Here is a 13,908-nt window from a genome sequence, read left to right as displayed (position 1 = left end):
TTTAAGATATATGGAGCTAAGGAAGTTTTACTTCAGTTGTGTGGTCTAAATCACACTCGTTTTTTAGTATTTTCTTTTGCTGATAACTTATATTTTATTATTATTATTCTTGTACAAAAATATTTTTATTCAAATATAGGTTGTCCCCGTTCATACATAAAATGGAATCAGAAAGGGCGAAATGTGGAAAATGCCTAGGATTGGGATAAAAATAATTAACAGATTAACCGTGCACTGTTTTTCTAAAGTAATAATACTAAAGTATAAAAGATATTATAAAATATGCCATTAAACTACATAAATAATCGGTTATACATGTAAATATAATTGGAAAAAAATGTACATAAAGTGGCTAAAGAATAATAATAATTATAATAAAAATTTATTACATAATTTATTGATATCGCAATTGCTATTAGCCCCGTTTTACTATACTGTTTGTAAAAATAATATGTGTAAATTTTTATACGTATAAAAAAACTTAATTTTAGAATAAAAATGTGTGTGTTCTAATAATATGTACGCACGTAACGAGTTATAGGTACTTCATTGGTTAGCTAACTTCACGTTGCTAACTTCTTCTTCGTTCATTAGCTAACTTCAGGGTGTCGGTTTTTTTCGTGGTTTGCCTCGCGTTCTAGCCTATAGCCTTACTCGTGAAATGGATTATTTAAATTAAAAATAATTTTTCAATTCGAAACAGTACTTCCAGAGATTACCGCTTTTAAGCAAACTAACTCTTTAGGTTTATAATATTAGTATGAATAATTAAAGTCCAATAGATCAATGACAAAGTATAAGATAGTATAGTAGTATAAGATAAAGTATTTATTTGAAGCATACTTAACTTTGAGGAGCTCGTTGGCGCAGTTTTTAATAACCCTGCTTTCTGCTCCAAGGGTTGTGGGTTCGATTCACACCCCGAGTCTGGGAGTAATATAATATATATATTTATTTATACATGTAAGTATTATTTATATGTGTGTTTATCAATATATATATACAAAAAAAAATGTAGCTATATCAGTCAGCTTTTACCTATAAGTCCTATAACATAACCCTGCTGAAAGTTCCAAATAAATGGAAAAAAAATAAGCCTATCTGGAATCCAGAGAGAAACAAATAAAATTCTATGAAAATTTTGGAATCCCTGTTTCAAACACACAATAGTTTACAATAACTTCCCCCCAATCATCGTTTTTTATTTGGAACTTTCAGCAGGGAAGCATTCAGTTGCTTTCCGCGGGTTTCAAGGAACATACAAAAAAATAAATTAGCCGAATTGGTCGAGCCATTCCCATCTTTCACATTCATTTTTATTTATATACATTTATTAGTCAGTCAGTCAGTCAGTCAGTTGAGCCTAATGTAGTCCACTGCTGGAAATAGGCCTCCCCAAGTTCGCGCCAGGCATCCCAGTTTTCCGCAATCCTCATCCAGCCTACACCGGCAAACTTACGTAGATCGTCGGTACATTATTTATTTAAATAGTAAAATTTTTGATTTTGATTTTATTATTTATTGGTACGAAGAAATGTTATTGCTAGTTCCAAGAAGGTTTTCGGATCTTCGACGTGAACGTTGTGGTCAACTTGTGGCACATACGTAATGACGGCGCGGGGAAACATTTCACGAATCCCCACCAGGTCATCTGGACTGAAAGAATATAAATCCAATTAATACTTAAAGCAGAAGAAACAAAGAAAGATGTGATAGGTTAAGTACAGGTTTACACACATGCAAAATAGGCGCAAAGTCGTCGAGTTGCGGAAACCAGCCCGTGTTAACCATACCATACCAACTACCTACTATTATTGGTAAATAAAACGGCATATTTACCATGCAATAATAATATTATTGTGCAATAATATATTCTTACTAGCTTTTACCCGCGGCTTCGCTTGCACTGATTTTTTTTAGTAAAAAGTATCCTATGTTACATCTCATACCTCCAAGAACATGTACACTGTACAAAGTTTAATGATTACATCTCAATTAGATACAGTCTTAGTGAACACGAAAGTCTAACAAGTTATAAAAATGAAATAGTTATTATGTTGGATGGAAAGTCTAACAAGTTATCAAATGAAATAGTTATTATGTTTTGATTGTCTTTGGGAAGAGACAATCGATTCCGACTTCCAAGTGCGTTATAGTCCGAGATCCCAGACCCTTTCTTATTTCTAATTGACATCATCATTACTATAGATTGTATTTGAATAGCTCGGAATCAACTTTGTCTTCAAACCCTAAACTTTTAGAGCTTTATCAAGCGCAAAAGCAAGGTAGGTTAAGTTCTTATCCTGTTTAATTATCATTAGTGATTAAGATTTAAGAAAGGTACTTAGCGGTTGTCTTCTTTTTTCTATTAACTCTTGATATTATTTAATGATTCTCATCACTACATAGTATAAAACAAAGTCGCTTTTCGCTGTCTGTAGATATGCTTAGATCTTTAAAATTACGCAACGGATTTTGATGCGGTTTTCTTTAGTAAATAGAGTGATTGCAAAGAAAGGCTTATATTTATAATACATGCATAATATTGTAGAGGAACACTGATCGTTTTAGAGGTTTTTAATGTGATGTCGTAAATAAACACATTTTTTTGCCACTTACAAGTACATTAAAAAGAACATAAATGAAGTGCATAAGCGGTCTTATCACTGATAGTGATTTCTTACAGACAACCTGTCTATAAAGGTAACATTTGTAATATTTTTTAATTATGAAATTTTCTATAAATGAATCCTAGCTACATACTAAATGTGACGAAAATCTTTGGACCTGTTTCCGAGATTCAGATTATATAATACTAGCCGACCCGTGCCCACTTTGCTGGGCGTTAATTATTATTATATTAACCAAATAACATACTTTAAAGAACAAATTTTATAGTGCTAAAATAAATAATATGTTGCTCTAATGCCATCTATCAAAAATCGAGAAAACGTCGTTGATAGAATAAAATAAGACTAAATTAATAACGTCGAAAGACTAATAATAAATTCTTTTCTAATAACGATAGATGACGCTAGTTTACTTACCATTATGATATTATATTTTAATCTTTTTCTTATTTACTGAATTTTTTGTTCAATTACAATAAAATATAGTCTATGTCACTCCTGAATAGTGTAGCTTTCTGTTAGTGAAAGAATTTTCATAATCGGATCAGTATTTGCGAAGATTACCCCCTACATACAAACAAAGTTATAAACTTTACCTCTTTATAATATAATTATAGATACAATAATTGCTCGTTTAAAGGTTTTATTAAATTAATTAAATTTGGTTATTCTGTTTTATTCTTAATTTTTATTGTTAATTTTGATTTCATAGCTTTCATTGTAATTATATTGTATCAATTTTCATTTTAGTTTTTATCGCATTTATTGTTGAATTTATTTATGATTGATTGTTTTATTTCTAAAGTTTTGTATTAATTTTAATTTTATTGTACCAATTTTAAATTAATCGTATCAATTTTCAATTGTAAATAAATTTAAATTTGATTGCTTTATTCTTAACTTTATTGTAATATTGTAATAATTTTATTTTCATTGATTTAATTAGTATTGTATAATTTTTTTTATTTGTATCTGTTTTATGTGATTTTGAAATGAAATACTCCATAGTTATGTGCTTATAATTAATGTAACACTCAATTTGTGTGAATGTATTAGTGTTTACCTTGATGGCCTATCAAAAATAAATAAATAAATAAATAAATAAATAAATAAATAAATAAATAAATAAATAAATAAATAAATAAATAAATAAATAAATAAATAAATAAATAAATAAATAAATAAATAAATAAAGCAGTATTATTTATCTGTGACCTTCTTAAGGTCGAGGTTCTTCCCCAGTCGGAATGCTCCAGATTTTGAGCTGTATATTTCCCGCTGTGTCCAACCTCAATAAAATAGTAGGTACTTATGACTTTAAATAGTGCTTATTTTTACTTAAATTTATTACATTACATTATTTATTACATTTGGCGTGTCATGTGCATGTGTCATGGCAGAAGAAATCGAATAATCCAATTACCTATCTTCAAGGTCTGTCTATCAATCATCATTGGGACTGTTACTCGTAATATCTATCGATGTCTTATAAATCAAAGAGAATATACGTTTCCATATAGAATTCAATCAATTTTTCAAGGTTATCATAAAACTACTTGCAAATAAATATACTTATATATCAGCGTACCTAATAAATGTGAGGCTAATTATAAAAACGTAGTCACAACTTACGGCAGAAATTCCGATAGCTGCCCACCGATGAACAAAGTCGGTCCATAGTACATTTTCCTTTTCATATCCACTGGGAACGATGCTATATATTTAAAATGTTTAGTCAAAATATCAACATTGCATGCCCAGCCGATTGTGTGATCCGGTTTCATTTTGACGTTCGACAGCACAGCTTTCATCAAAATATCATCTTTGATAATACTTTGTAATTGTTTTTTTACTTTTTGTTTCGCTGTGTTTATCTTTACCTGATTTTTAAAATTCACTTCTCTCATGGCTTGTAAAACGCTCGGTAAATACTCAGTCAATTGTTTCGAGTTTGATATCGGTGAAATATCCAAAACTAATAGCCCAGCCACCTTTTCTGGCTGTAATTAAAACGTTGAGTTATCCTTAACAAATGAGAAATATCAATATATAAGTAGGTATATATTGTGTAAGACGATTGTTTATCCAAAAGTCGTAGCCTTACCATTTGAAGAAAATGAAATGTACTAATTATATGCATTTGAAATATTTAATTCATGAAATTATTCAACTATTGTATATGAATAATGCTACATTGTAATAATTTAAAATTATGAAACAGCATGTTTGATATTGTATTAGTTACAGGTATTTATTAATAGGACATACCTACCGCCAAAAGCGAGACTGTCATGGCGGCTCTACCGCCCATACTGTGCCCCACAAAGCTCACCCTGTTAACGGTCAATCTATCAAGTAATTTTAGTATATCTTCGGCCAGGTCCTCATACTTGTGTGAGGTGGTATGTGGACTGTCGCCATGATTTCTTAAATCTACCGAGACCACGTGTCTCTTTGTAACATTTAGTATTGTTTTACCGATGCTATCCCAATGTTTCTTGGTACCTAATAGGCCGTGTAGCAACAGTATCGTTGGCTCCTCGGAATGTGTTTCACCATAAATCTTATAGGATAAATTCACTGCTGTTTTACTGGAGAACTTAAAGGTTGCTTTACTACGAGTTACTGTTGTTAATAGCGTTTCGATTTTTATCAGTATCTTATTACTGTAAACGTTTATTTTTAACATGTTTTGACATGAAATGTCATATTTATTTTTAAGAGAATATATAGGCCAGTAAACGAAGTTTACTAGTATGGGTACCTAAATTAAGAAAATTTAAAAACTAATCTTCTCTTATATATAAAAATGAATCGCAAAATGTGTTGCTAAGCGCAAAACTCGAGAACGGTTGGACCGATTTTGCTAATTCTTTTTTTAAAATGTTCCTTGAAGTACGAGGATGGTTCTTACGGAGAGAAAAATTCAAAAAAAATTTTTAAATTTCCTGAAAAAGTCTAAAAACAACACTTTTCTATACTCCCATACAAAAGATTTGTGATAATACTTAAAAGTCAATTTGAACTTTAATACCATACGATAAAGTTTGTGTTAGGCGATACGAAGTTCGCCGGGTCAGCTAGTCATTAATAATAATATCGTCATTACACGTCTCAAAAAAAGTATTTACAATGAAATGAAAATGCCTCTTATTTTCCACTAGCTGTGCCTGCGACTTTGTCCGCGTGGAATTTAACAAAAAAGTTATTGTTCAGTTCGCAGAGTTAAAAAATAAATAAATTTCTAAAATAAAAGTAGCCTAAATTACTCCATATCAGATATCTGCCAGTGAAAGTACCGTCAGAATCGGTCAAGCCGGTTCAGAGATTTTTTTTTATATCACTAGGTCGGCAAATAAGCGTACGACTCACCTGATGGTAAGAGATTACCGTAGCTTATAGACGCCTGCAACACCAGAAGTATCGCAAACGCGTTGCCGACCAAATCGCCATTCCCCCCAGGAGCTCTACTGCTTGAAAACAGTATTATTGCCGTCTAATTCTTTAGTCATGTCCTTTTCATGCTAGAGGTTGTCTGGAAGAGATCGCTCTTTTAGCGATAAGACCGCCTTTTGTACATGTCTATATTTTCTTTTACGGTGTAAAATTTTTCTCTGATAGTGTACAATAAAGAGTATTTGTATTTGTATTTGTATTATTTAGCTGTGATCTTCTGTAAGGTCGAGGTACTACCCCAGTCGGGCTGCTCCGTATTTTGAGCAGGAAATTCCTGCTGTGCCCTACCTCAGTTGATTAGCCGGAACAAACAGACAGACAGACAGACAGACAAAATATAAAAAATGTTGTTTTGTAATTTGTATGTACCGTGTATACATTCATATACATTTAAGAAAAAGCGGTTATTTTAATTATTTTTTTTACAAACAGACACTCCAATTTTATTTGTTTGTATAGATATAGAAATGGGGTGACCACTGACCGCCGACGAAACGGCGGACTACAATGAATGACATTTAACCTCAGCATGTTGTACCGGTATTTTACCGTCGGAGTTTGGTAGGCGGACACATGTTAGGTATTATGAAAACCATTTCATACATTAACTATTTGTTACTCCTACAACACATCTCGAAATAACTAATTTTGTTATGTATTGTAAACTTAAAAAGTTCCGTTATAAAATAATATTTATATATACATTTACAAAGATTTCGCAAATATTTTATTAGACGTCGCTTATCAGACAATCCAATAAAACAAGAAAATTGTCGACAAGGTTCCGTCGATAATTATATTAGGTCTCCAATCAATGCGTATAACTTTTAGCTGAGCTTGTTATGGAGTATATCATCCTACAGAGTAGTTACCCGGAAAGTAATAAGATTAAGGATTCCGAAAAACGGAGACAATATGCTGTTTTATGACAATCCGGTTTAGATATTGCAATACGACACCATACGATTCAGCTTGTAACACCCCACTGCTGGGCATTGGCTTCTATCTCCATGTAGGAGAAGGATTGAAGCTTTATCCACCAAGCTGTTCCACTGGCGGATATCTTCCCTACTATAAGTAACGATCGCTATCATGTAATTATGATAACAATTGGGACCTAAGGCTTAACGTACTCTCCGAGGCACGGTGGGCGACCCATAAGGAAAGAAATATTTGTACAAATACAAACATCTATCCCGAGCAAGAATCGAACCCGCAAACAGTTAATGGTTTAGGCAACTACACGTACCGCTACACGAGGTGGTTAGATCTTGCACCAATCAGAAAACAAAATAGTATCGTAAGTTATATTTCGGCGTCTACATAAGTCACTTTGAAAACCATTTTGGGAACCAGTTATGTTAGGAATTAAATAATTTAAGACAAATAATGCATCTATTATAAAAACTTTATAAACATTGTTGAACGCATTTCTTAAATTAAGCGACGTAACATTATCGGATGCTAATCATTCATATCAAGAATATGTTCAATAAGATTAAGCCAGTAGTCGTACTTTGATCTGTCCGAAAACCACATTAAAAAATGTTTAAAAGGTCGTGTCTGCTATCTGGTGAAATAATACGCAAAATTTTGGACAAGAAAGAAAGTATGGAGATGGGACGAAGAAACGAAAAAACATGAGGGATTTTAATGTATGAAGAGTTTTGTAGTAGGCATAACTTGAAGCCATAGGTTTGATGAGGATTGTGGAAAACCGGGATTATCAAATACGAACTTGGGGCGAAACGATGATTTGTATAGAAAGTTATTGTAAACTATTATATCCAGATAGATCTATCTGGAATCCAGATAGCACAGATAAAAACAAATAAAAATTTAGGAATCATAAAATGTAGTGTCTAATCCAAAGTACTATTATAATGGCGTTAAAAGTGAAACAAAATCTTACTACTAAATCATCGATGTTTTTTTTTTTTTTTTTATACCACTAGGTCGACAAACAAGCGTACGGCTCACCTGATGGTAAGCGATTACCGTAGCTTATAGACGCCTGCAACACCAGAAGCATCGCAAGCGCGTTGCCGACCCAATTTCTCCATCATCTCCATTTCATTTTTTTCAAATCAGTGAGTGAGTCCAGACCAAAATTTCGTTGTAGAAGAAATTTTCGTTCAGGTTTTCTTAAGCGAATTAACTTTATATCAATCTCAAGTTAATTCGCCAGAACCTTGACTGATTTATTTGTATAAATTTAATATTGGTACTTTTATCTAAGGGTAAAAATGCTTGAAAACAATTGTTACGTTGGAAGGATTATAATATAAGTACACGGAATAGAAACTTGTTTTAATGAATAGTTAGTAATTAAAATTACCCACTCTCTACCACTACAGAGTTTGACGGACTGGCGAGGGGACGCATTTTTGATAGGTGATATTAATAAGTAAATACTATTATTATTTAAGTACTACAAAGTAAAGTCAAGTTAACTTTAAGTAATACTCGATAAATTTGTTACTTTCTCTAATATATAGAATTCTCGTGTCACGGTGTTAAACATTGAACTCCTCCGAAACGGCTCGACCAATTTTAATAAAATTTTGTGGGCATATCGGGTAGGTCTGAGAATCGGCCAACGAAGTTATAAGGGGGGGGGGGGATTGAGCGGGTTAATAACATATATGGCAAAGAAACGTTTGCGGGGTCAGCTAGTTTTTCTTTATTTATTTTAATAATCGAACAAAAATTTTTATATTTAAGTATATTATGAATAATCCGACATATACCTATTTGAAAAAGTTATAATATTTTATTTGTAACACCCACCGATCGCTAATATTTAAATACTGCATCATCTAGGTACTTTGTGTGTTTGCCCTGTTTGCTTCGGTAAAAGGTGTGTAGTAGTCGCGTTGTGTTGTTTCAATTTCTGTACACTCGTAACAGCGGCCCGTAGGAGCGGACGTTAAGGGCGATCATTCCTATAAATAACTTGATAAGCCGGGCAGGTATTGTCATATTTTATTTATTTAATTAAATATAATAGAATTTGTGTACAATGTATTTAATATAAAAGAATTGGCTGTCACGTTTGATACGAGACAGGTAAGTCATAAATGAGACCAAAAAAATATTATAATTTTTTATTAAATATTTTATATTGAGTGTTACAAGTTTATCATCTATTTAATAATAAGAGGTTTATTGATTCATTCATTTAAAAGATAATTTAAAAATTAAATGATTAACTTTATTCAATAAATTATTTAAAGTAAAAATTATTTAAAGTAAAAGTGTTTGTGTGAACATATTAAAAATAGCATGGTGTCGTCTCCTGTCAAAGATTTTCATTGTAATATGAAACTTTGAATAGTTACGGGTCTCTGTAAGAAACTCACTATAGACGGCGCCACGGTTCGCTTAAACTGAAAGTAAAAATCATCATATCAAAAGTTTCGCACTAGCGGGTACATCGTTCCATAGCTTAATTGGCTAGAGCGGGTTCGAATCCCGCTGGAGCGGTCAATTTTTGATATGATATTCAAAAATGTTTTTTATATAATTATTTAATTCGTTATATTATGTATACTTATACGTTTTTTAAAGATATTTTGATATTTTTATTTGTATAAAATATATACCTGAAATATAAGTAACCTTATTAAATTTAATAATTCTGTTGGAAGCCATTAATCTGAATGAATGAATTTAATAATTGTTTTTTGTCCATTTTACTATCCGCTAATTCGTGATGTTACCTACAAATATATAGATATGAATTGATTTTTTTTTTAAATTAACAACACCTATACTTAACATTATAATGCGGTTTTTTTCATTTTTTTTAACCTCCAAAAAAGGAGGAGTTTACTGAACGTATATATATTTTTTATGTATGTTTGGGGATAACTTCGTCGTTTATAAACCGATTTTGATAATTCTTTTTTGTATATATCCCAAGTGTGGTACCATGATAAGGAAACCAGGATATGATGATGGAATCACAGAGAAATCGACGGAAACCCTTGAAAATCGTAGTGACGACTAGTGCGTTTTTTAATTTTTTTCGTCTACTTACGTTGTATTTACTTGTCGATGTAATTGAAGTCGGTTTTTATCTTTTGCGAGCCAACACAATTATTATTTCGCTAATTCCATCTATATTATTTTTGTGTTGGTAGTCCATTTACCGAGAAAGTCTAAGCTATATAACATCACGCTTCGAAAAATAGGAGCTGAGCATTCATAACAAATTTTACGAAAGCGGGAAAACTATTTTTTTTTTTGAGAGCTTATGTTGCGTGCGCTGCGTAAACGGTCAAAGCTACCCAAAAGTTATGTATGACGTAGGTGATCGCTATTTATGGTAATTAAGTTAGTTCTAAAATAGTGCATTATTTGAAAAGGTCGTTTTAAATACATTATATGAATCCTTATCCAACTAAATACAACAAGTATTTCTTTTTGATCAAAACTATCCTTGATGACCCTGATTCCTGATAATATAGTTTTAAAATAACTCTGCGACGAATTAATGATGACAAAAAAATAAAACGTGATTTTATTTCATTATTATTAGCCAGAAATAAGAATAAAGGAAGCAAAATACTTCATTAAGAAGGTAATTTATAAAGATAAACTATGTCTTTCATAGAATTCAATTTGGTCGCATAATTTAGCAGATAATGTAAAATCAAATGATACGGCACCGCGTCGCGCCGCGTGACTTTGTCAGTCGCCCGAGTTGCACAAGAATGGTTTATTCAGAGATTAATTTGTAGAATTTTTGAAATTCCTTTTAGATTGCATTTGATAAATAAACTACTAAATAAGCATTGATAAACTAAGAGGCTGTATCACTGGTGTTGGGTGGATCCAGAACATAAAAGTTTTTGACATATTTTTTTTTACCATCCAATTCCACTACGTTTATGAGATACTCTTATTTGCAGATATGCATCTAAAAGTTCTAGTTTATTTATTGAGGAGAGACAGGCCTGTTAATGGTCTATTCTAGTTCCTGCTGGTAAAGTCTATTCGTAGCCTATTCTCTGGATAAACTTACCAACAACCGCTGCAACAGTACTCTTACTCTACTAACCTTCATTTTATCTTAGCTGTCTGTGCGTACATGTTAAGATTTATAGCCTAGTTTAATGCACATAAGATATCATTTACTTACTATGACTATTTTTTTTTAATTGCTAGCAAATAATACAAAATATATTGTATACAAAACGTACATTATACATAACTAACTAATAATCCATATTTAATTGATTATTTTTTTTACTACGTACTTGGTACTTGGTAATGCTAATTGAAGTCGGTTTTGTTTAGCTTGCGAGCGTAAACAATTATGTTTTTAAGGTTATGTAAATTCGTTTTTCAGTCACACTAATAAATGAATAGGTTTAATTTATTTAATGAATGAGTTAACGTAAAAAATATTACTGAAACTATAAAAACGTTGAAATGGGGTCAACGTTTTTTTTTATATATGTTTTATTATTTATTATTTATGTGTAAAACGGGACCTCCCGTGAACATGGTTGCTGTAAAGTATCCGAAGCGTCGGGCATTTAAAAAACTTAATAAACCGCGATAAACTGAAAAAGTTGTTTCATTATATTGAGTGAAATTCGCGTAAACATTATATGACAATAAGATTATTTACGTTTTTTTGGACAATGTCTTTAATTATGTACAATTCCTTTATACCAGTGACATATTGTACGAGTACAATTAAAAATGATTTTTATGTGCAAATACAATACACAAAAAATCAAAATCAAAAACAGCATTATTCAAATAGGCCCCAAGAGCACTTTAGAATCGTCATTTTACAAATTAAAACTTTAAAAATAAATTATTATTTTTGTAAAAGTAAAGCACTGATTGGGAATGTATATTCTGCAGAGAAGAATCGGTAAGAAACTTCGTAGTTACTCTTTTGAAAAATAATATATAAACTGTGTTTTAGTACAAAATTAGTAACATATTACATAAAATACAGCGTCACCAAGTCCACACATCTTTATCAACTATGTAATCCTGCACCGAATAATAAGCTTTATCTATTAAATTTTTTAAAATAGAAACTTTAAATTTGTCTTGGGACAATTCCAAAATTGTCTGTGGGATTTTATATCATATACATAATCCATACCATAACCCAGAAAGGAGACGTTTACTTTGCGCAGTCGGAAACTTGGAGTTACAATTTTGTTATTCCGTCTCGTGTTTACAACGCGATTATTGGTACTATTAATTTCAAAACAATTAATATTCTGGTGAATATACATAATATTGTTATAAATATATTGCGACGCAATTGTTAATATGTTTACCTTTTGAAAAACATCCCGTAGGGAGACTCGACTCTTTCTCTCTCCAAGATTTTAAATGCCGCGAATAGCCCTTTTTTGCAAGATAAATACTGTCTCAATATCTGTAGCATTACCCCACAGTAACAGGCCGTAAGACATTACACTGGAAATAGCTAAAATATATTAAGCATGCATTATTGTCCAACCAAAAAAAAAAGTTAGATAGGAATGTGAGACATACTCTGTCATCATAGGGAGGTCTCATCGCTAAAGAGCTTTCTCTTCTCACCTATCTTAAAAAATATATGAAAACGAAATAAACGGCATAGAGGAAGACCTACATTCAAAAATATATACGCATATATATCTACTTAAAGATATAAACATTGATAAACGTTAATAAATAAACCCAGTGACATGGCCTGGTTTTTTGGCGCCCAGGCCCACCGAAATTTTGCCACCCCTACCAATTTTTTTTTTGCGAGGACTTGAGGAACAAGGTGTTGAGTTCCTCATCCACTCTCACAAAGGGAAGATCCTCCGACCAGATGGGTATTGTGTCTGATAGGCTAACGCCCCCGACGGTTGTTGTCGGGTTCTTGTATATATATTCAACCACTCTGATAACTTTAATTGCGCGATGTAGGATACGTCAGTTTTCTCTAGTTTGTATGTCGCGAGATAGATGTTGCTATAATTTTTTATAGATTTTTTTAATGTTCATTAACTTTGTGTATACACACATAAATACATCATTATAACTTTTAATTTGCGTTAAAAAATTTTAGCTTTATTATCTTACTGTTTCCTAACTTTGAGGCCTAAAGAGAGGTTAAAGTCGTGCGTTTCATTTAAAATTTTAAATAAAATTTAAATGTTCACAGTTTAGCGGTTAGCTTGCAATGCGCGACATTGAAAAACATGAACGTTACGTAACTGCAGTCTGTTACTATGTTATGATGAAAATTTGAGTTAACTTAGTCCATTTCAAACACGAAATATAATTAATTTTAAATTAAATAGAAATAAAGAAACGTCTATAGTGAGGACGCGGAGCACGAAGAATTTCGTACAATGACCTTTTTGCCTACTGCCAGTGGTTCTCAAAATTTTATATAAAGTACGAAACTTTAAAAAATCGGTAGAGTTTAGAATTTGGGATGTCTTAGAACTCGTTTTTTTGCATACTACACTAAATCTACGCTGTCTGTCTGTGGATCGGTCTAGTCACAAAATAAAATATTTTTTTGTTTAATCATAGAAAAGAACTCATATATATATAAATTAATTTAGCGTATGTATATATTACTATGTGTACAATTTGGTGGCTGTACTTTGTATATGCAAAAAAATCTTAGAGCTGTTGCTGTGTGAAAAAAGACACCAATAAACATACTTTCGCATTTAATATAAGTAATGTTAACTTTTGGGTTAAATTAAAAGTGAAAAACGATGAATCTTGTGACTTAAATTTGGAATTTAAATTTGTAAAAATGTTGACAATCTGTGAATACGACTGTCACTACACC

The 13,908-nt window shown here is 31.5% G+C and overlaps 1 protein-coding gene across 1 annotated transcript; it reads right to left on the bottom strand.

Annotated features, from left to right (window-relative positions):
* Window positions 1-1,503: 1,503 nt before the first annotated feature.
* Window positions 1,504-5,319, bottom strand: LOC123663627 (protein ABHD11-like). The gene is made up of 3 exons (XM_045598296.1): window positions 4,903-5,319; window positions 4,263-4,630; window positions 1,504-1,656 (listed from the first exon to the last, which is right to left on the bottom strand). Exons 1-3 carry the CDS (start codon window positions 5,317-5,319, stop codon window positions 1,515-1,517), a joined length of 927 nt encoding a protein of 308 aa, XP_045454252.1. The 3' UTR covers window positions 1,504-1,514.
* Between the last annotated feature and the right edge of the window lie 8,589 nt (window positions 5,320-13,908).

The sequence above is a fragment of the Melitaea cinxia genome, chromosome 20, assembly GCF_905220565.1.
Source record: "Melitaea cinxia chromosome 20, ilMelCinx1.1, whole genome shotgun sequence".
Taxonomy (NCBI): Eukaryota; Metazoa; Arthropoda; class Insecta; order Lepidoptera; family Nymphalidae; genus Melitaea; species Melitaea cinxia.
Note: the sequence above shows the minus strand (reverse complement) of the source record. Positions and strands in the feature narration are given on the sequence as shown.